Source organism: Scylla paramamosain, chromosome 2 (genome assembly GCF_035594125.1).
Source record: "Scylla paramamosain isolate STU-SP2022 chromosome 2, ASM3559412v1, whole genome shotgun sequence".
Lineage (NCBI taxonomy): Eukaryota > Metazoa > Arthropoda > Malacostraca > Decapoda > Portunidae > Scylla > Scylla paramamosain.
Genome location: NC_087152.1, coordinates 28125377 through 28150201, shown reverse-complemented (window position 1 = coordinate 28150201; position 24825 = coordinate 28125377). Strand labels below are relative to the sequence as shown.

General features: G+C 39.5%; 1 protein-coding gene across 15 annotated transcripts in view; it reads right to left on the bottom strand.

Annotated features, from left to right (window-relative positions):
- Positions 1 to 24825, bottom strand: part of LOC135112651 (pre-mRNA-processing factor 40 homolog A-like) — a 214961-nt gene that overhangs the window by 24697 nt on the left and 165439 nt on the right. For all 15 annotated transcript variants that reach the window (XM_064027284.1, XM_064027319.1, XM_064027336.1 and 12 more), the window contains 2 exons: positions 17075 to 17218; positions 9514 to 9611 (listed from right to left, as the gene is read on the bottom strand). In XM_064027284.1, coding sequence (XP_063883354.1) covers positions 9514 to 9611; positions 17075 to 17218 — 242 coding nt within the window. The remainder of the gene's footprint in view (positions 1 to 9513; positions 9612 to 17074; positions 17219 to 24825) is intronic.

Genomic DNA, 24825 nt, shown 5'->3' with positions numbered 1-24825 from the left:
ATTGAGAGGGATGCCTGGTAGACATGCTACCTAAAGAGTAGCATCAAAAGACAAATAAAAAACTGAGAAGAAATGTAAAAGGAAAATTTACACATGTCAAAATCAAATAAACAAACAGAATAAAATATGTCAATATGATATCCCCAGTAACTACAGCTGGGTCTGGACCAGTAAAACTGGAACAAGGAGGTGCCAGATGCACAGCAATAGCTGTTTACAAAGCACACAACATACACACTAGAAAATGCAGAAATCCTTGAAGAAAGTTCACCAATGCTGTACCTGTCACTCCCCACAGTGGCACCCAAGGGTAGCACCTGCAAGATGAGCTGACAGAAGGAGCGAACAAAAATCTGACACTGAGTTCTACGAGTCCTATCCTCCTTACCTTCCTAGGCGATGCCCCCTTTTTGGGTTAACTGGTGGTTAAACAGGTGGCCACCAAAAAAACATTTCCCACTTGTATTCCTTCAGATTGCCTTCTAAATATTATACATAACATAGTTACCCACCTTAACACAGCTATGAAAGTTAATGAGAATAACATTTTCCTAGCAACACTGTACAATATTTATGCCACATTTCTTTATTGATGTATTGATATAAATGTATGATGCCTTTGAATTTTTATGATATAATACTTACATGGTAATTACCATATTTGCTGGCATATTAGGTGCACCTCTGCATAAGATGCATCCATATTTTACAAGAATGTTTTGTAGAAAATTTTTTTTAATTATGTTTCATAAATTTCATGGAAAAAAAATTGTAGGATGTGTGCAATTTTTTTTATATGAGGATCACTGGCCAAGGGAAACAAAAGCTTTAGATAAAAAGGAAGGTCCACTTAATGCCAGTTCCCATAAAGATGTCCAATAGAACTTGAAACCTCCCTCTTGAAAGAGTTCCTGTCATAGGAAAAAGGAAATACAGAAGCAGACAGGGAATTCCAGAGCTTACCAGAGAAAGGGACGAATGATTGAGAATATTGGTTCACTCTTGCATTAGAGAGGCAGACTGAATAGGGATGACAGAAAGGAGAGTCTTGTGCAGTGAGATCACAGGAGAGTGAGAGTTAGCAAGATCAGAAGAGCAGTTAACGTGAAAATACTGGTAGAAGATATCAAGAGGTGCAATATTGTGGTGATGAGAAAGAGGCTGAAGACAGTCAGAGGACAGGAGTTGATAAAATGAAAAGATTTTGATTCCACCCTAAGAGAAAGGTATGAGTGGAACCCCTCTGCCTCATATACATGAAGCAGACTCCATACATGGACAGATAAGGCCCCTGTACTGGGTTAGCAGCTGGTGAGGGGTGAGGAAAACTGGAAGAGACAACACAGAACGCCTAACTTCATAAAAGCCGTTTTAGCTAAAGATGAGATGTGAAGATTATAAGTGAAGGACAGACTGAGGTGTTCAATGTAGAAGAGGGGGACAGTTGAGTGTCATTGAAGGAGAAGGGATAGTTGTCTGGAAGGTTGTGTCGAGTTGATAGATGAAGGAATTGAGTTTTTTGAGATACTGAACATTACTGTTCATGGACACTGGAGTAGAACTGTGACTGTCTACCACAGCAGCAACAGAACAGTCAGAGAAGATAGAAGGATAAGGACAGAAGCTGTAGGAGAGTAGTTTGGAAATCAAAGCTTTGTGCCAGACTCTATCAAAACCTTTTGATATGTCCAAGGCAACAGCAAAAGTTTCAACAATATTCCTAAAAGAATGTGTGTTTTGTTCTCACATCTGGTATGATGCAGTGCTGTGGCTGTGAAGTACCATACCTAAAACCATGTGTGTGTGTGTGTGTGTGTGTGTGTGTGTGTGTGTGTGTGTGTGTGTGTTTTGCTCTCTCTCTCTCTCTCTCTCTCTCTCTCTCTCTCTCTCTCTCTCTCTCTCTCTCTCTCTCTCTCTGTGTGTGTGTGTGTGTGTGTGTGTGTGTGTGTGTGTGTGTGTGTGTGTGTGTGTGTGTGTGTGTGTGAGAGAGAGAGAGAGAGAGAGAGAGAGAGAGAGAGAGAGAGAGAGAGAGAGAGAGAGAGAGAGAGAGAGAGAGAGAGAGAGAGAGAGAGAGAGAGAGAGAGAGAGAGAGAGAGAGACTTTATTATTGGTAATATTATTAGCAATAATATTTGTACTTAGTGTACTACTGCATCAACTCCACACCTATAGACCTAGGCTTACAGGTATAGGTGTTTATACTATGGCTACATTAGATACAAGGTAATTACTAGATACTTTTTTTTTTTTTCAGAAAAAAGTACGTCTAATGCGCAGACAAATATGGTATATTTATTATTTCTCCATCTCATTTCCAGTGCCTTTTAAATGTATCACAGAAGATACTTGGCATACTTTTAGGAAAAGTGGCAGAACTGTACCCACACCCTGACCTCATCCTGGCCACCAAATTACGTAATCTGGTCTTACTAGAGTTGAATGGTGTGCTGACACTGAGAATTTTGTCATCTCCTTTAGTGCCAGCTGTAAATACTCAAAGATCTCAACCTATAGATGGAGGCTGCAAGAGACTGTACAGCCTGACATGCCACCTAAAGATGAACAAATTAACATATGTATGAACAGACTATTTATAAACAGTAATGAAAAATCATGAAAAAATAAGGGGAATTATGTTAAAACATTTATCAATATCCTCATTTTTTTCTTTTGTGGAATATCAATTGTATTGAAGCTCATAACCTTGATTGCCTGCTTTTCATCAACTTTCAAGCTATAGTAACTCTATTCAGGAAATTCTTCTGCCTTTACTGTCAGAGTGAAGCTTGTGTATCCTGAAGATTAAATCCAGTTGCTCAGGTACAGTCAATAACAAAAGTTGTGTCAAGGTTTTGTCTGAATAAGATATGCAGCTCATGAAATATAATAAAAGTCTGAATGCAGTTATATGCTAATGGTTCGAAAGCATGAATTCTTTAAGCTACTGTTCAGATAAAGGATCAAAGCTTCATATTTGCCATTGATGAGATAATGGCTAAAACAAACCAAGGGAATATTTGTTTTTTGTTGTAATAAAGGACTGCTTTACTTGTGGAATTACTTCCCCAGTTTGTAACAAATGATTTAGACATTCCTATTGCTATGTATTATGAGAAAGTGTTGTAATTTAGCAAATATACTGAACATCATGTGTGCTTCAGACATTGCTTCAAAAACTCGAGAGATTCAGAAACACATTTGATATATTATCAGAGAACAACACACTCATGAGGATACAAACTATTATGATGTATGAAATGTGGTGAGTATCGAAACCCCTATAGCAGTGCTACTAACCATTTGTATGACATACAGCAGACAGCACCAAAAGGTCAATTCTTTACTAGATGATTTAACCAAAATTCATTATATGACTTTTGTCTTTAAATGTAAAGCTACATGCCCAATCCTTTTAGGGAACTCTGAAGGGACATTTACTACTGCCTTAAACATTTCTGAAGTTTGCAATCTAAGTACGTGTTTTTCTGAAATTCCTTGGCTTCAGTATATAAAGCTATAGATAGATGAACAAACTGATAATGAAACTGAGAAATTAGTGACAGAATGAATGTATAACAAAATCATCAATGCAAGTGAGAACCAACAAACCAATAATGAAGCAGGCACATGCAAGCAACAAGCAGTCTTACAGTCAGCTTTAGGAGGGTAATCACTGAATGTGCAGTTCATAAAAAAAAAGAAAAAGACATGCTTACACTACACCAGCTATGGTTCCTGGGCTTAAGTTAAAAATAGGTAATGTGAAACTGGGCAAAGAAAATCTTTTGTATCAAGAAAATAAAATGGCTGAGGCAATTTCTGTTTATATAAATGTTCATGAGGAAGCAAAAAGACAGTTTCCATATTACTGCCAATAATAAATTAGGTGAAGCTTGAGCAGAGAGAGAGAGAGAGAGAGAGAGAGAGAGAGAGAGAGAGAGAGAGAGAGAGAGAGAGAGAGAGAGAGAGAGAGAGAGAGAGAGAGAGAGAGAGAGAGAGAGAGAGAGAGAGAGAGAGAGAGAGAGAGTGCATAAAAAGGAACAAAATCTTTCTTGATGCTCAGTAAAAGGATCATGGGGAGATTTGTTTATGAAACCAAAAATGTCTAATGGTTCACTTCAGCTTATTTTTCCTGTAACTTTTAATATATATTTCTTGCTATTATTTTCAGATTAATGAAATAATTCTTAATGAAACCTATTTTATGTAATATTTTGATAATGTTAGGCCTTTTGGCTTAGCAAGTGTCTTTGGTGATTCATCATGGCGGAGGCAGCAGACACCTGCCAAAATGACACTCCCAGTGAAGTCTCAAGCACTGGACTGGTTTCATACTGGATCATGGGGGTGCTGTGAACTTTCCAGTGACCCAGCTGTGACCTCACTGAACATTTTCCTATGTGTTTCATAACACAAGGGGGCAGTCACAGCCTGCCCTCCAAAGACAAATCTTTTCCTTCATACAACTCTACATACACCTAATGATACCCACACCCTTCCCTCAAAATTCAAAATTCAATATGATGACTCCTACACCAGCCTTGGAGTCTATGTCTGGGGAGGGGATCACAAGTGTCCCCAGGTCAAACTGCTCTTCTTCTGGTAACAACCATAAGTGTCTTGACATACATTGACCCCTCCGCCAACTTTTTCTTCATTAACTTTTCCAAGATTCATGGCCTTAGATATAATTTTCAATCTTGTGGAACACCACCTTTCCTTAACTAAACTGTTTTCCTTATTGAAACACTGGTGTCTGAGGCAACTAACTCCTTCTCTGTTCCTTCTACTTTCTCTATCCTCATTTTCAATCCAAAGTTGGATGTTGCATTTATGTGCAGAATGACCTATCTTACTCTCATGCCCATGCTCTTGATTCTTCTGAATTTTCTACAAACTGGCTACAACTACAGAATCAGTCTCACACTAAATTTATCTGTGCTGTATACCTATCACCTAACTCCTCTGACTATAAAAAAATATTAAACTTCCAAAGTGGGGTATATCCTGACTTTCTTCCCTTTCATGGATATCTCCATGGATGTTGCATTTATGTGCAGAATGACCTATCTTACTCTCATGCCCATGCTCTTGATTCTTCTGAATTTTCTACAAACTGGCTACAACTACAGAATCAGTCTCACACTAAATTTACCTGTGCTGTATACCTATCACCTAACTCCTCTGACTATAAAAAAATATTAAACTTCCAAAGTGGGGTATATCCTGACTTTCTTCCCTTTCATGGATATCTCCATTCTTGGAAACATCAATGTTCACCACCAACTGTTCAGGGGGTGCTGTGAACTTATCATTAAACCCAGCTGTGACCTCACTGAACGTTTCCCTTTGTGTCTCACAACACAAGGGGGTAGTCACAGCCTGCCCTCTAAAGACAACTCTCTTCCTCCACACAAAACTACAACCACCTAATAACACACACACACCCTTCACTCAAAAATTTTAAAATCATGGCGACTCCTACACCAGCCTTGGAGTCCCCATCTGGGGAGGGGACCATAAATGTCCCCAGGTCGGACTGCCTTTCCGTCGACGACCCTAAGTGTCTTGACACCCCCCCTCAACTTTTTCTTCATTAACTTCTGCAACATTCGCGGTCTAAGATCTAATTTTCAATCTGTAGAACACCACCTCTCCTCTTCTAAACCTCATCTTCTTTTCCTCACTGAAACTCAGGTGTCTGAGGCAACTGACAGTAGCCCCTTTTCTGTTCCTTCCTACTTTCTCTATCCTCATTTTCGATCCAAAGCTGGATGCTGCGTTTATGTGCGCAATGACTTAACCTGCTCTCGTGCCCACGCTCTTGAATCTTCCGAGTTTTCCACCATCTGGCTACGACCACAGAGTCATTCTCATACTAAATTTATCTGTGCTGTATACCTCTCTCCTAACTCCTCTGACTATAAGAAATTCTTAGACTACTTAACTTCCAAAGTGGAGCACATTCTGACCCTCTTCCCTTTTGCAGAGATCTCCATTCTTGGAGACTTCAATGTTCACCACCAGCTTTGGCTTTCCTTTCCCTTCACTGACCATCCTGGTGAACTAGCCTACAACTTTGCTATCCTCCATGACCTAGAGCAATTGGTGCAACGCCCTACTCGTATTCCTGACCGTCTTGGAGATACACCCAACATTCTTGACCTTTTCCTGACCTCTAATCCTTCTGCTTATGCTGTCACCCTTTCTTCTCCGTTGGGCTCCTCCGATCACAATCTCATATCTTTATCTTGTCCTATCACTCCAATCCCTCCTCAGGATCCCCCTAAGCGAAGGTGCCTCTGGCGTTTTGCCTCTGCTAGTTGGGGGGACCTGAGGAGGTATTTTGCTGATTTTCCTTGGAATGACTACTGCTTCCATATCAGAGACCCGTCTTTGTGTGCTGAGCGCATAACAGAGGTGATAGTGTCTGGCATGGAGGCGTACATTCCTCACTCTTTTTCTCGTCCTAAACCTTCTAAACCTTGGTTTAACACAGCTTGTTCTCGTGCTATACATGATAGAGAGGTGGCCCACAAAAGGTACTTAAGCCTTCCATCACCAGAATCTCATGCACTTTATATTTCTGCCCGGAATCATGCCAAGTCTGTTCTCCAACTAGCCAAAAACTCCTTCATTAACAGAAAATGTCAAAACCTTTCAAGATCTAACTCCCCTCGTGATTTCTGGCATCTAGCCAAAAATATCTCCAATAACTTTGCTTCTTCTTCTTTCCCTCCTCTACTTCAACCAGATGGCACCACTGCTATCACATCTATTTCTAAAGCTGAACTCTTTGCTCAAACCTTTGCTAAAAACTCTACCTTGGACGATTCTGGGCTTGTTCCTCCCTCTCCTCCACCCTCTGACTACTTCATGCCACGTATTAAAATTCTTCGTAATGATGTTTTCCATGCCCTCGCTGGTCTAAACCCTCGGAAGGCTTATGGACCTGATGGGGTCCCTCCTATTGTTCTCCGAAACTGTGCCTCCGTGCTTGCACCTTGCCTAGTCAAACTCTTTCAGCTCTGTCTGTCAACATCTACCTTTCCTTCTTGCTGGAAGTTTGCCTATATTCAACCTGTTCCTAAAAAGGGTGACCGCTCTAATCCCTCAAACTACTGTCCTATTGCTTTGATTTCCTGCTTATCTAAAGTTTTTGAATCTATCCTCAACAGGAAGATTCTTAAACATCTATCACTTCACAACCTTCTATCTGATCGCCAGTATGGGTTCCGTCAAGGCCGCTCTACTGGTGATCTTCTGGCTTTTCTTACTGAGTCTTGGTCATCCTCTTTTAGAGACTTTGGTGAAACTTTTGCTGTTGCCTTGGACATATCAAAAGCCTTTGATAGAGTCTGGCACAAAGCTTTGATTTCAAAACTACCCTCCTACGGTTTCTATCCTTCTCTCTGTAACTTCATCTCAAGTTTCCTTTCTGACCGTTCTATTGCTGCTGTGGTAGACGGTCACTGTTCTCCTAAATCTATTAACAGTGGTGTTCCTCAGGGTTCTGTCCTGTCACCTACTCTCTTCTTATTATTCATTAATGATCTTCTAAACCAAACTTCTTGTCCTATCCACTCCTATGCTGATGATACCACCCTGCACTTTTCCACGTCTTTTCATAGACGTCCAACCCTTCTGGAGGTAAACATATCACGCAGGGAAGCCACAGAACGCCTGACTTCTGATCTTTCTAAAATTTCTGATTGGGGCAGAGCAAACTTGGTATTGTTCAATGCCTCAAAAACCCAATTCCTCCATCTATCAACTCGACACAATCTTCCAGACAACTATCCCCTCTTCTTCAATGACACTCAACTGTCCCCCTCTTCTACAGTGAACATCCTCGGTCTGTCCTTTACTTATAATCTGAACTGGAAACTTCACATCTCATCTCTAGCTAAAACAGCTTCTATGAAGTTAGGTGTTCTGAGATGTCTCCGCCAGTTTTTCTCACCCCCCCAGCTGCTAACTCTGTACAAGGGCCTTATCCGTCCATGTATGGAGTATGCTTCACATGTCTGGGGGGGTTCCACTCATACTGCTCTTCTAGACAGGGTGGAATCAAAAGCTTTTCGTCACATCAACTCCTCTCCTCTAACTGACTGTCTTCAGCCCCTCTCTCACCGCCGCAATGTTGCATATCTAGCTGTCTTCTACCGCTATTTTCATGCCAACTGCTCTTCTGATCTTGCTAACTGCATGCCTCCCCTCCTTCCGCGGCCTCGCTGCACAAGACTTTCTTTTTTCTCTCACCCCTATTCTGTCCACCTCTCTAATGCAAGAGTTAACCAGTATTCTCAATCATTCATCCCTTTCTCTGGTAAACTCTGGAACTCCCTGCCTTCTTCTGTATTTCCACCTTCCTATGACTTGAATTCCTTCAAGAGGGAGGTTTCAAGACACTTATCCACCAATTTTTGACCACTGCTTTGACCCTTTTATGGGACTGGCATTTCAGTGGGCATTTTTTTTTTATTAGATTTTTGTTGCCCTTGGCCAGTATCCTTCCTACATAAAAAAAAAAAAAAAAAAAATTTGGCTTTCTCCTCCCTTCACTGACCAACCTGATGAAGTAGTCTTTAACTTTGCTATCCTCCATGACCTAGAGCAATTAGGGCTCATATTCCTGACTGTCCTGGAGATATGTCCCACATTCTTGATCCTTTCTAAACTCTAATCCTTCTGCTTATGCTGTCACTCTGTCTTCTCTATTGCTCTTCTCTGATCACAACCTCATTTCTGTATTTTTGTCATCATGTTTAATTTAGAATTTTGAGAAAAGGGTGTGCATGTAATTATGTATATGTAGTTTTGTGTGAAGGAAGGGAGTTGTCTTTAGAGGGCAAAAGTGACTTCCCCTTGTGTTGTGAGACAAAAGGAAATGTTCAGTGAGGTCACAGCTGAGTTACTGATAAGTTCACTGCACCACTTGGTTCAGTGCTTCAGACTTCAATGGGAGTAATTATTATTTCATCAGGTGTCTACTGCCTCCTTTTTATTCTATCCACCTCTCTAATCCAAGACTTCATTCCCTTTTCTGGTAAACTCTGTAATTCCCTGCCTGCTTCAATATTTCCTCCTTCCTATGACTTGAACTCTTTCAAGAGGAAGGTTTCAAGACATTTTTTCTCCATTTTTCAATAATCCTTCTGACTTTATTTTAGGGACTGGGACTCTAGCAGGCCTTTTTTAATGTTTTTAATGCCCTTGGCCAGGGTCCCTTAAAAAAAAAGAAAAATTAGTTTTTTTCTTATTAACTTTAGCAAACACAATTAAATAATTCAGAAGATTCCATGTTCAAGAATCAGAAAAGATGAAATAGAAAAATTAACACAGCAAAAGATAAAGATTCACAGGAAATATCATAATATGCTCTCCAGTTTCTTTCTTAAGCACAATTTTTCTCTGTTACATTATGTACATGCCTTTTAACAGTGAATAGAGAAAGCGGGCAAGAGGCATAGCTATAAACATACATACACATTCACCCACGTACATACTTACCCTGCCCGAGAGTGTGAGCGGGACCTGGAGCGAGACCTGTGCTTTTTTTTCTTTGATGACCGTCGGGATCGGTAGGAGTCCTCACTGCTCATGGAACGCTGGGAAAAAAGGAAAGACAGGGACTGATCAGTCCAGGTACAGATATGAATTCACTGAGAATACTGAGAGATGATAAATATAAGATGATTAAACTGCTTTCAGTTATATTCAATAAATCATTAATTACTGGATGTAGTCATTCTCAGACTAAATTAATCTGTACTGTATATCTTTCACCTAACTCTTCCAATTAAGAAAATTCTTTAGCACTTTAATTTCCAAAGTGGAGCACATCATGACTCACTTCCATTTTTCACAGGCCTCCACTTTGGAGATTTCAATGTTTGCCACCAGCTACAGTTCTCATCCTGCTTCATTGACAAACCTGGTGAACTAGCCTCTAACTCTGCCATCCTTCATGGCCTAAAACAATTAGTGCACCATTCTATCCATATCCCTGACTGGCTTGGAGATATGTAAAATACTTGATTGCTCCTCTGATCACAATGTCATTTCTGTATCTTGCCTTATTGCTCCAATTTCTCCCCAGGATCCTCCAAAGTGAAGGTACCTCTAGTGTTTTGTTTATATTTATTTTCTCTACTTTCTCCCCATACTCCCATCATCCTTCATCACCCCTACTCCACTTCCTTGCCCCATGTACACTCCTTCCCCTGTTGTGAACTTCCTTCTTCATTCCTCCCTCTACTCCACAATATGTCCTTTCCTCTCTTTTCTTCCTTTGTCTTGTCTCTAGCTTCCCTCTATCACCTCCCATTCCCTTATCTATTTAAGATAAAGGGACTCCCTCACACATTGCATAGCACTGACTCTCCATCCATTTCACTCTATAATTCCATTCTCATTTTCAGTCAGTTTTGTTCTATTTAGCAATCCTCAAGATCATTCTTACTCACTCACTCTCATAGTTTGGAGATATTTTGCTAACTTTTATACTCAAGCTTTTTTCTCTCTTTCACTCAAGTCTCACTCTAATTACCACTCATTATCATCATTCTCATTCTCACTCACACTTACAAGTAATCCTTTGCTCATTTTCATAACCTAACTTTCATTTGTTTTCACTTTCACACTGATACTCACTTATTCTCTCTATTAATCTCTCAACTCATGCTTACTTTCAATTCAACTCATTTATGCTTACACTCACTCTCACTCTCTGAAACTTAGCCTACTGTAACTCATACACTCATGATTCACACAGGTTCTCTCTCTTTTCTCTCTCTCTCTCTCTCTCTCTCTCTCTCTCTCTCTCTCTCTCTCTCTCTCTCTCTCTCTCTTGCTCACTTATATTTCAGTATCCTTCACACTCTCAGTCAGTCTCTCTCACTTGTCCTTACAAATACACACACACACACACACACACACACACACACACACACACACACACACACATTTTTAAAGGAGGTAATAAAGAAGATCAACTGAATTACAGACCAGTGTCCTTAACAAGTGTGGTGGCAAAAATAGCAGAAAGAATAGTTAAAAACAAATGGATGGAATATTTAGAAGAAACACAACATTGAATGACAGACAATTTGGTTTCAAAAGTGGAAGATCTTATGTCACAAATTTGGTGAGCTTTTATAGCAGAGGAACTGATATAATTCAAGAGAGAGAGGGTTGGACAGACTGTGTTTATTTAGATCTAAAAAAAGCATTTGATAAGGTACCACACCAGAGACTGCTAAGGAAAATTCTAAATATAGGAAGTTTGCAAGGCAACACACTGAATTGGATTATAAACTTCTTAAGGGACAGAGAAATGAGAACAGTAATACAGGGAGAAAAATCAGAATGGTGTAGAGTTACAAGTGGAGTACCACAGGTGACAGACAGTCTTAGCCCCCATAATGTTTCTGGTGTATGTCAACGATATGGTGGATGAGGTTGACAGTTATATAAGTCTGTTTGCTGATGATGTGAAATTATTGAAAAGAATGGAAAACAATAGGGATTGTGAAATATTACAGAAAGATCTAAATAAGATATATAAATGGAGTAAGAAATGGGAAATGGAATTCAGTGCAAAGAAATGCAAGGTGATGGAATTAGGAAAAAGCAAAAGAAGACTGACAAGTTCCTACACCATGGGAGAAGTGGAAATTAAGAAAACCAAAGAAGATAAGATTTAGGAATTACAATAAGTGATAATTTATCACCCGAAAAACATGTAAACAAAATAGTTGGGGAAACATATGAGTTACTAAGAAAGATGAAAGGGACATTTGCTTACATGGATGAAGAGATGATGAAAAAGTTGATGGAATATGTGATTCGACCAAAACTGGAATATGCCACAATTGTTTGGTCACCCCATAATAAAAAGGAAATAAGGAAAATAGAAAGGATCCAAAGAGCTGCAACCAAATTGGTACCAAGTTTGAGAGATTTAAGCTATGAAGAAAAATTAAGGAGACTGAAGCTTCCATCATTACAAGAGAGAAGAGAAAGAGGGGACCTGATTGCTATATACAGAGCTTTAAAGGGTAAGGATCAAGTTGACAAAGACTTATTTGTGTGGGACTCAAGAGATATCAAGAAATATGGTTTCTCAAATAGAAGCATATTAATATGGAACAACTTAGATGAAACAGTGGTACAAGCAAAAAATATTCATGAATTTAAAGTTAAGCTGGATGCTTAAAGATATGGAGACAGGACAGCACAAGCATAGATCTTTTCCTGTAAAACACAACACAACATGCATGGATCAACGATAAGAAACAAAAAAACAAGGAGAGGGAGTGATAATTTTAGTAAGGAAAGACTTAAGAGTTGAAGAATTTAGCTATGGGAAAGGAATTACCAAAATTATACAAGTAGGGATGAAACAAGAAGGGAAAAGGAGAGAGATTTTGTTGTGGTGTTTGTTCCACCTAATAAAAGATCTTGGAGCAATGAAGATTATGAGTCTTTGATGAAGAACACAAATGAGAGATTGGCAGAACTCATTAGCAAAACAGAACAACTTAACAATGATGGGAGATTTTAATTGTAAAGAGGTGTGTTGGGAGGAGTGGACAATGGAAGGAAGTGAAAGATCATGGGGAAATATGTTACTACAGATGGCAATGGACAACACACTGACACAGTGGGTCCAAGAGAACACAAGATTTCAAGGGACTGATGAACCATCAAGGCTATACCTAGTGTTTACTAAAGAACCAGAAATAACAGAAAGAATGAATTGTAAAAGCCCACTAGGAAAAAGTTATCATGTAGTTAATGAGTTGCTATTATGAAAGAAGAGAAGTGGGGAAAAGAGAAGAGCACAAAATTGGGAGATATATTTACAATAAAGCAAATTTTACACTAATGAGGAAGTATTTTGAAGAAGCCAACTGGAGTCATTTTAATGAAGCCCAGAAAATAGAGAAGAAATGGATGTATTTAGTTAAGATTTATAATGAGGGAGTCAAGTAATATGTTCCCAAAATGTGGAAGAGAGAAAGAGATAACTAATAAAGTTTGGTTTAATAGAAAGTATCAAAATGCCAAAGATAAAAGGAATGTAGCATGGAATAAGTGAAGAAGGAAAAGACAAGACCTATGGGCTAAATACACACACGCAAGAAATGACTATGTAAGAATATGACAAGAACAACAAAGCTTTGAAAAGAAAGCAATAGAAAATTATAAAGACCAACCTAGGTTATTCTACAGATAGGTTAACAGCAAGTTAAAAAACAGGGAAGGTATTTATTAACTTAGGGTGGAGGGGAAGAAATATGAAGATGAGGCAGTAATGGCATAAGTTATGAACAATTCTTTTCAGTGTTCACGAGTGAATTTTGAGGACATGAATGGGTGGAATAACATGTAGACTCCCTGGAAGAGATACAAATTACAGTCCAAGAAGTGAGAAAAATAATGGAGGGTCCTGATGTGAGAAAAGCCTTGGATCTGGATGGTGTGTCAGGTTGGATCATGATGGAATGTACCAAACAACTGACTAATAAGATACATAGTATCATAATGAGTTAATTAGCTGAGGTTAAAGTCCCCACAGACTGGAAGAAAGCAGACATTGTTCCAATTTATAAAGGGGGATGTTGGGAAGGATTGTTGAATTATAGACCAGTGTCCCTGACAAATGTGGTTGCTAAGATTTGTGAAAGAATATTTAAACATAGGTGGATAAAGTACCTAGAAGATGACAACAGACTGACTGACAGGGAATTTGGTTTCAGAGAAGGAAGATCTTGCACAACAAATTTGATATATTTCTACTTGAAGATGATAGATACAAGAAATGGCTGGGCAGATGTAATCTATCTGGATCTACAGAAAGCAACTGATAAGGTGACACATAAAAGACTGCTATGGAAGATCAAAAACAATGGAGTTCTAGATGGAGTGATTTTGAAGCGGATGGAGGATTTTTTGAAGGACAGAGAAATGAGAACGGTAATTTGAAATAGAAAGTCCTCGTGGGGGAAAGTGATCAGTGGAGTTCTACAAGGTTCAGTACTGGCTCCAGTAGTTTGCAATATATATTAATGACATGATGGAAGGAGTGAATAGTTATGTGAGTTTGTTTGGTGATGATGTCAAGGAAGGTGGGAAGGGGGAGGATTGCCAAGCACTGCAGCAGGATTTGAACAGAATATGGGAATGAAGCCATAGATGAGAGATGGAATTCAAGATCAGAAAATGCAGTGTGATGGAAATTGGGAAGAGTAAAAAGAGAATACTAGGTAACTATGAAATAGGAAATGAAAAGAATAAGAAAATGACAATGGAAAAGGGCTTGGAAGTAGCTGTATTCGATAATTTATCATCAGAGAAACACAAACAGGACTGTGGGTAAAACTTATAGCCTTGTGAGGAACATAAAAGTAGCATTCTGATATCTAAATGAGGAAGTGATGAAGAAACTGATTGTAACTATGATATACCCAAGGTTGGAATATGCAGCAATAGTGTGGTTACCAAGTACAAAAATTAATATAATTAAACTGGAGAGGATTCAGAGGTCAGCAACAAAGTTGGTTCCGAGTCTTCAAAACTTATCATGTGAAGAGAGATTGAGAAATTTGAATCTACAGATGTTGGAACAACAGGGGGAGAAAAGAGACCTGACTGTGATTTATAGGTTGATGAATGGATTAGAAAAGTGGACCAGCAGGATTTGATAACATGGCATGTAAGAGATTCAAGAGGTCAAGGAAAGAAGTTGAAAAAGACCACCTGTAGAAGGGATATTAAAAAGAACAGCTTTCCTCAAAGAATAGCAGAGACATGGAATAGCCTGGAAAAGATGTGGTTCATGCAAGGTCAATTAATGATTTCAAGGCCAAGTTGGTTGATAGTAGATATGGAAATGGGACGGCACGAGCATAGCTCCCCTTCCTGTATACCACAACTAGGTAAATAAACACATTGACAGATTCATAACCTGTGCATTTATTTGATGCAGAGGGAAGCTTTTGTAATCTGAATATGTAGTAGCGGATATTCATGTGTGTCTTTTGTTGTTGTTTTAAAGTGCTGATATGGATAGTATTTTCACTGCAGAGGCAGATATCTGATACATCACTAGTATATACCATGACACTTGAGCGTTGCTTTCCAACATTGCTAAGGTCATAATTATGGTGACTGGCCATGGTTGCTCACCAAGTCAGGTTGAGGCAGGTAAATGAGGTTACTTTCTCTGGAAGTAACCACAACAATGGAAACTTTCCCACCTGTATCTGTCATGTACTTTCATGTGCTACACAGTAGCGAGAAAGAAATTATGTATAATGAAAAAAATATTTCTTAGAAGAAAAAGGTCAATAGAGGACCTTTAATTCAATAAAAGGTATCCTTTGATCACCTTAGATGCAGCTTGGTTAGATTTGGCAGGGCAACAGAAAACCAAATCTACAAGGGGACCAAATCTAAATGCTCAGTAAAAAATTGTTTTGATATAGTGAGTGTGGTGCCACTGCTGCAGCCACCCCTACCACCCCAATGATGCTAATGAGTGTGGTGCCACCACTGCTCTTGCCACCCACAGCGATGCTAGTTCAGCAACTGACTCTTTATGTGAAAGTGTGCTACTGCCATCCCTGCCATTCACAATGATGCTAATGAGCATGCTGCTGCTGTTGCCAGCTCTTGCAATGATACTAGTTTAACAACTCACCAGGGAGAATGACAGGGCCAATGTCACCAAAGCCACCCACTGTGACATCAGATTAATAACTAACCTGTGTTTGTGTGCTTGGCAACTGTATTATTCTCTTACAACTTGTAGCTGTGAGGTTGTCCCTACTTATAACATTAGAAAACTATTGTTTATCATTTGCATTTAGTAGTTAAGGTCACAGCTTTGCACCGAAATAACACGGTGAGAGTGTGAACATCAACTAGGGAAAAAGTGAAGTGATAAAGAGGAGGCACTCAATAGTTAAGTGTGCAAAAAAATGGACTGATGTGATTTCTTACTGATTGTACTGTACGAGTGATCATTTTTTTTTTTAATGTAATGGTGTTATCAAGAATCTAATGTTAACAAGGAATTCATTTAGCCTGGGATATAAAATATATATGGGTGATATGAGGTGATACCAACAGTGAGGGTCTATCAGTTGTGTGTGTAAACAGTGGCTCGGTGAAGCTTATTAATTGATGTTACAGTACTGGCTTTATTTATAAACCTTTTTGATGTTTTAAGGATCCTTACATATTTGTTAACTTCAGTTATATACATAAAATAAATCTGAGTCTGGAAATATTTTATTCAAAATTTTTTGGGAAGGGTGTTTTAGCTAGGTCAGAACCAGTAATTTTCAGCCATTACTTTCATTTTAACTCTAATATGAATTGTGTCTAATGTGGAACTATCCCCCACTTTACTGACAAGCTGACTGTACATTGATGTTGATCACCAGTTATGACTAAAAATTACTGCATTGAAAAGAATAGTTTGATGAAGACTTTCTTCACAAAAATTTTGGTATTCATTTCACCAACACTTCAATGGGATGATTCTCTAAAGCATTACATAAATTTTCTGAATCAAATTATATAACTTGCTAAAACAGCCCTTCACATGCAACTGAAACATGAAACACTAAATTGAGGCAATATAGAATGCTGATGTAATACTTCCCTTTGAAAAATTATGGAAAAACATAAATGAATCTAAAGGTAAGATAAATTTGTCATGACAGGTTGACACCACGAACTGAACACCCTAATAGGGCACTCAGGGTAAATGCAAATCTAAAAAGTGATTGATCATCAAGGCTTTGGCTATTCTGTCACAAACTTTATACAAATCTTTAATACTATTACCAACTTTATAGAGCTAACATTGTATTTTCCTACCTTATATGAAATTTTTCTTTTTCTATATAAATCACACCCAAGTAAACTTTTTAAATATGAAAGTTACTCCATGAAAATTCAGCCAAAAATAATTCCTCTCATAATAAATTTCCCTAACCTAAATGTGCCACTACACATGCATAGCACACATGCCTCAATACACTTGCTCAGTACTTACAGATCGACTCCTCCCCTTCTTCTTCTTGCTCTTTTTTTTCCTGGACCGTCGCCTTTCTTCCTCTGATTCATCAGAGTAACTTTTGGAGCGTGAACGTGAACGCCGCTTGGTGCTACGCTTGTGGTGGCCATCATCACTCTCAGACTGCAAGAGGTAAGGCAGATGATGACTAGGAGTGGGGGAGGAGGGGGGGAGAGAGAGAGAGAGAGAGAGAGAGAGAGAGAGAGAGAGAGAGAGAGAGAGAGAGAGAGAGAGAGAGAGAGAGAGAGAGAGAGAGAGAGAGAGAGAGAGAGAGAGAGAGAGAGATTAAAGGGAAATTACTGATGTGTGTGTGTGTGTGTGTGTGTGTGTGTGTGTGTGTGTGTGTGTGTGTGTGTGTGTGTGTGTGTGTGTGTGTGTGTGTGTGTTTGTGTGTGTGTGTATTTACCTAGTTGTTATTTACCTAGTTGTGCTTTATGGGAAAAGAGCTATGCTGATGCTGTCCCATCTCCATATCTTTTAATATCCAACTTAGCCTTGAATCCATGCATAATTTCTGCATTTACTATCTCCTCATCCAGACTGTTCCATACATCAATACTTCTATATGGGAAACTATACTTTTTGATGTCTCTTCTACAAGCACTCCTGTTCAGCCTCTTTCATTGTCCTCTAGTGTCCAGTGTATCCCAGACCATTAAGTCGCTCCGGTCCACCTCCTCTACTCCCTCATATGCTTTATATATTGCAATCAAGTCTCCCCTTTCTCTCCTCTTTTCCAACGTTGGTAGTCCAATGTTGCCAGTCTTTCTTCATATGACACATCCCTGATACTTGGTACCATCTTTGTAGCTGCTCTCTGAACTTTCTCCAACTTCCTTATATCCTTTTTCTTGTGTGTGTATTTACCTAGTTGTATTTAAAGGGAAATTACTGATGTGTGTGTGTGTGTGTGTGTGTGTGTGTGTGTGTGTTTACCTAGTTGTGAAATACATGACAAGAGCCACACTAGGCTCGTGCTGTCCCGTCTCCATATCAACATTTATCTAGATTTTCTTTAAATTTATGAATTGTCTTTGCACACACAGTCTCATCCTTAAGTTCATTCCACACTGTTATACTTGTGTGGGAAGCTATGTTTCTTGATGTCTCTTCTGCAAACACTCCTTTTCAATTTCCTTCCATGTCCTCTCATGTCTCTCATATCTGGTATCATGAGGTCTTCTCTGTCCAACTTTTCCACTCCTTCCAATATTCTATATATTGCTATCAAATCACCTCTTTCCCTACTTTTTCTAGTGTAGTCAGGCCCAATCTCTTCAACCTTTCCTCATAACTATACTTTCTTAAGCTTGCAGGGATTTTAGTTGCAGCTCTCTGGATTCTTTCTAACTTTCTTGTATCCTTTTTTAAACTTGGCAACCACACTAATGCTGTGTACTCCAATCTCGGACGTATCATCGTTATCAGTTATTTTTATAAAATCTTCATCAATATAGGAGAATGTTATCTTGATGTTTCTCAGCAGATTATATGTTTCTCCTATAATTTTGTTTATGTGCTTCCTAAATGATAAATTATCAATAATAATTACTCCTAGGTCTTCTTCTTCTGATCTTATAGAGATTTCCTCATTCCCTAAGTAATAGTTGCCAACTGGTCTTATCATACTTTTTCCAAACCTCATCACACTACATTTTCTAGCATTAAACTCTATGTTCCATCTCAATGACCGCTCATTAACCTTAATTAAGTCCTGATTTAAAGCAGTGCAGTCCTCTTCATTTGTTACTCTCCTCATTCTTAGTGTCATCAGCAAAAAGGTTCATGTAACTTTCTACACCTTCTGTCATATAATTTACATAAACTGTGAACATAATAGGTGCAAGTACCGAACCTTGTGGGACTCCACTTATTACCATTTTCCAGTTTGACCTGCTGTCCTCATTTCTCTGTTTGTCAAAAAGTCCACTTTAACAGTGATCCATCGAGTCCTCCAATTTTTTCCAATTTCCATATTAGTCTTCTGTGCAGAACTTTATCAAATGCTTTTCTCAGATCTAAGTATATGCAGTTGCCCCATCCATCTCTCTCTTGCACTATATCTATTACTCTTGAGTAGAAACTTATCAATTTTGAAACACAAGATCTTCCTTTTCTGAAACCAAACTGTTTCTCTGTTATCACCTTGTTGTCTTCAAGATATTTCACCCATCTGTTCTTGATAATCTTTTCACAAATCTTCACCACCACACTTGTGAGCAATACAGGTCTATAATTTAATAGATCTTCTTTACTTCCGGTCTTGTGAACTGGGGTAATATCCACCCGTTTCCAATCTATGGGTACTCTATCTTTTACCAGGGTGGTGCTAATTATATTGTGCAGCACTGAGACTAATTGTGAGCTACACTCTTTTAAAATCCAACTTGATACACCATCAGGACCGATTGGTTTCCTTACATCCAGGTCTTCCAACATATTCTTTACTTCTTCTACTGATGTTTTAATCCCTTTTTCTAACGCTGTTCTCTCACCTCTGAAATCGTTTTCCTTTGTAAACACAGAGTGGAAGTATCTGTTAAATAATTCAGCTACCTTTTTTGGGTCATCCACTGTCTCTTCTCCAGCTTTTACCATGCTTATTTAATCTTTACTCTTCAATTTTCAATTGATGAATTTATAAAATAATTTTGGTTGGTCTTTACATTCCTCCACAACATTCTTTTCAATTTTTTTCTGCTCATCTGCAAGTTTTGACATATTCGTTCCTCTTCCTTATATAATTGTTCCACAGGTCCAGTCTCTTGTTTTTCTTCCACTTTTTCCATGCTTTTCCTCTCTCCAATCTAGCTGTTGCACATCTGTTGTACCAGTCCCTTTTGAAAAGGTTCTCTGTTGATCTTATGGATACCCATTTCTCTACTCCCTTATAATAAATGTCCAGGAAAGCTGTCCACTTTTCCTCTGTCTTCCTTCTGAATAATTACGTTCCAATTCACTTAATTGAAATACTTCCTAAGTTATCCAAAGTTAGTCTTGCTGTAGTTTAGCCATTCTCTTCTGTGGTCCTCTTTCCTTATACTGAGGTTATTATCCATAACTGTGAGCTGAATCAGCACATGATCACTTTTTCCTATTAGGTTTATGTTTTTAAGGTCTTCTACTATTTCTTGTTCCTTGGTGAAAATTAGATCAAGCCTTGAAGGTGCTTCATTTCCCCTACATCTTGTGTCATCTGTAACCCATTGTGTCATGAAATTTTCAATAGCCAAGTCTAGTAGCTTGTTCCTCCATGATGACTCACTGCCTTCTGTGGTCCAATTTTCCTAAGATATCTCTTTACAGTTGAAGTCCCCCATCAGGAGTATATTGTCATTTTCCTCAAGCAGCTCTGCCAAACATGTCCTTGTGTCTTCAAACATTTTCTTATATTCATCCCCTCTCCAAGAATTGGAATAGGGGGAACATAAGTCACCACAATGTTAAGGTATCTTCCCATATTCTGTCTTAAGCTTATTTTCAAAACTTCTGCCTCCTCCATCCAATATGTGACAGATTCCACTAATAAATCCTTCCTAACTAGAAGCATCACACCTCCCCGTTTATTCTTTCTATTTCTCATCCAGAGGTTGTATTTTCCTTCACCAATATTTAATATATCCCCTTCACTTGCCAATTTAGTTTCAACGATTCCCATGATGTCCGGTTTCTCCCCTTTTTAATAGTCTTCTAGTTCCAACACTGCCGATATTAGTCCATTTATGTTTGTGTATGGTACTTTTAGTCTTCCCCTTCCACATTTACTTCCCTCCTGTACCACTTTTTCAACCTCATGTCCATGACCCTCCAAAAGAACTGGTGTGTGTGTGTGTGTGTGTGTGTGTGTGTGTGTGTGTGTGTGTGTGTATTTACCTAGTTTACCTAGTTATATTTACCTAGTTATGACATACAGGAAAAGTGCTATGCTCATGCTGTCCTGTCTCCATATCTATTTTTTATCTAACTTTGTTCTAAATTAGTTTATCATAGTTGCATCAATGACTTCCTCATCCAAATTATTCCAGACCTCCATGGTTCTATGTGGGATGCAATTATTTTAACTTCTCTTTTACAAGCATCCTTTTTTCAGTTTTCTGTCATGTTCCTGCCAGACCCTTGTATCCCACATCATCAGTTCCTTCCTATCTAACTTTTCCATTCCAGTCATCACTCTGTACAATGTGATTAAATCACCTCTCCCTCTTCTCTGTTCCAGTGTTATAAGACCCAATTTTGACAATCTTTCTTTGTAATGTAGTTCCCTCAAACTTGCAGGATAATGTGGTTGCTGCTCTTTGTATCCCTTCCAATTTTCTAAAAGATTTCTTGGTGCTAGGTGACCATACCACAGCTGCATACTTCAATCTTGGGCATATCATGATCACAATCAATTTATTTTATTTATTTCTTCATCCAGATATGTAAATGCTGTCCTTATATTTCTCAGTAGCTCATATGTTTTGCCTGTAATCTTGTTTATGTCTTTCTCTGGTGACAGCTTATCAGTAATTATTACTCCAAGGTCTTTTCATCTGTTCTTTTCCTCATTCCCTCATTGCCCAATGAATAATCTTCTATCTGTCTCTTGCCACTCTTGCCAAATTCTACTGCACTCCATTTCTTTGCACTAAATTCCATTTGTCACTTTTGGCTCCAATCCCAGATCCTGTTTAGGTTCTGTTGGAGTGCTGTGCAAACTTCCTCTTTTCTATCTTTCTCAATAACTTGGTATCATCTGCAAATAAGCTTATATAACTGGTTATTATTTCAGGTATATAATTAATGTACATAACTGGAGGAGGCAGTAGACACCTGCCGAAACGATAATTACTCCCAGTGAGGTCTAAAGCACTGTTCAGGGGGTGCTGTGAACTTATCATTAAACCCAGCTGTGACCTCACTGAACGTTTCCCTTTGTGTCTCACAACACAAGGGGGTAGTCACAGCCTGCCCTCTAAATACAACTCTCTTCCTCCACACAAAACTACAAGCACCTAATAACACACACACCCTTCACTCAAAAAATTTTAAAATCATGGCGACTCCTACACCAGCCTCGGAGTCCCCATCTGGGGAGGGGACCATAAATGTCCCCAGGTCGGACTGCCTTTCCGTCGACGACCCTAAGTGTCTTGACACCCCCCTCAACTTTTTCTTCATTAACTTCTGCAACATTCGCGGTCTAAGATCTAATTTTCAATCTGTAGAACACCACCTCTCCTCTTCTAAACCTCATCTTCTTTTCCTCACTGAAACTCAGGTGTCTGAGGCAACTGACAGTAGCCCCTTTTCTGTTCCCTCCTACTTTCTCTACCCTCATTTTCGATCCAAAGCTGGATGCTGCGTTTATGTGCGCAATGACTTAACCTGCTCTCGTGCCCACGCTCTTGAATCTTCCGAGTTTTCCACCATCTGGCTACGACTACAGAGTCATTCTCATACTAAATTTATCTGTGTTGTATACCTCTCTCCTAACTCCTCTGACTATAAGAAATTCTTTGACTACTTAACTTCCAAAGTGGAGCACATTCTGACCCTCTTCCCTTTTGCAGAGATCTCCATTCTTGGAGACTTCAATGTTCACCACCAGCTTTGGCTTTCCTCTCCCTTCACTGACCATCCTGGTGAACTAGCCTACAACTTTGCTATCCTCCATGACCTAGAGCAATTGGTGCAACACCCTACTCGTATTCCTGACCGTCTTGGAGATACGCCCAACATTCTTGACCTTTTCCTGACCTCTAATCCTTCTGCTTATGCTGTCACCCTTTCTTCTCCGTTGGGCTCCTCCGATCACAATCTCATATCTTTATCTTGTCCTATCACTCCAATCCCTCCTCAGGATCCCCCTAAGCGAAGGTGCCTCTGGCGTTTTGCCTCTGCTAGTTGGGGGGACCTGAGGCGGTATTTTGCTGATTTTCCTTGGAATGACTACTGCTTCCGTGTCAGAGACCCGTCTTTGTGTGCTGAGCGCATAACAGAGGTGATAGTGTCTGGCATGGAGGCGTACATTCCTCACTCTTTTTCTCATCCTAAACCTTCTAAACCTTGGTTTAACACAGCTTGTTCTCGTGCTATACATGATAGAGAGGTGGCCCACAAAAGGTACTTAAGCCTTCCTTCACCAGAATCTCATGCACTTTATATTTCTGCCCGGAACCATGCCAAGTCTGTTCTCCAACTAGCCAAAAACTCCTTCATTAACAGAAAATGTCAAAACCTTTCAAGATCTAACTCCCCTCGTGATTTCTGGCATCTAGCCAAAAATATCTCCAATAACTTTGCTTCTTCTTCTTTCCCTCCTCTACTTCAACCAGATGGCACCACTGCTATCACATCTATTTCTAAAGCTGAACTCTTTGCTCAAACCTTTGCTAAAAACTCTACCTTGGACGATTCTGGGCTTGTTCCTCCCTCTCCTCCACCCTCTGACTACTTCATGCCTCGTATTAAAATTCTTCGTAATGATGTTTTCCATGCCCTCGCTGGCCTAAACCCTCAGAAGGCTTATGGACCTGATGGGGTCCCTCCTATTGTTCTCCGAAACTGTGCCTCCGTGCTTGCACCTTGCCTAGTCAAACTCTTTCAGCTATGTCTGTCAACATCTACCTTTCCTTCTTGCTGGAAGTTTGCCTACATTCAACCTGTTCCTAAAAAGGGTGACCGCTCTAATCCCTCAAACTACCGTCCTATTGCTTTAATTTCCTGCTTATCTAAAGTTTTTGAATCTATCCTCAACAGGAAGATTCTTAAACATCTATCACTTCACAACCTTCTATCTGATCGCCAGTATGGGTTCCGTCAAGGCCGCTCTACTGGTGATCTTCTGGCTTTCCTTACTGAGTCTTGGTCATCCTCTTTTAGAGACTTTGGTGAAACTTTTGCTGTTGCCTTGGACATATCAAAAGCCTTTGATAGAGTCTGGCACAAAGCTTTGATTTCCAAACTACCCTCCTACGGTTTCTATCCTTCTCTCTGTAACTTCATCTCAAGTTTCCTTTCTGACCGTTCTATTGCTGCTGTGGTAGACGGTCACTGTTCTTCTCCTAAATCTATTAACAGTGGTGTTCCTCAGGGTTCTGTCCTGTCACCCACTCTCTTCTTATTATTCATTAATGATCTTCTAAACCAAACTTCTTGTCCTATCCACTCCTATGCTGATGATACCACCCTGCACTTTTCCACGTCTTTTCATAGACGTCCAACCCTTCAGGAGGTAAACATATCACGCAGGGAAGCCACAGAACGCCTGACTTCTGATCTTTCTAAAATTTCTGATTGGGGCAGAGCAAACTTGGTATTGTTCAATGCCTCAAAAACTCAATTCCTCCATCTATCAACTCGACACAATCTTCCAGACAACTATCCCCTCTTCTTCAATGACACTCAACTGTCCCCCTCTTCTACACTGAACATCCTCGGTCTGTCCTTTACTTATAATCTGAACTGGAAACTTCACATCTCATCTCTAGCTAAAACAGCTTCTATGAAGTTAGGTGTTCTGAGACGTCTCCGCCAGTTTTTCTCACCCCCCCAGCTGCTAACTCTGTACAAGGGCCTTATCCGTCCATGTATGGAGTATGCTTCACATGTCTGGGGGGGTTCCACTCATACTGCTGTTCTAGACAGGGTGGAATCAAAAGCTTTTCGTCTCATCAACTCCTCTCCTCTAACTGACTGTCTTCAGCCTCTCTCTCACCGCCGCAATGTTGCATCTCTAGCTGTCTTCT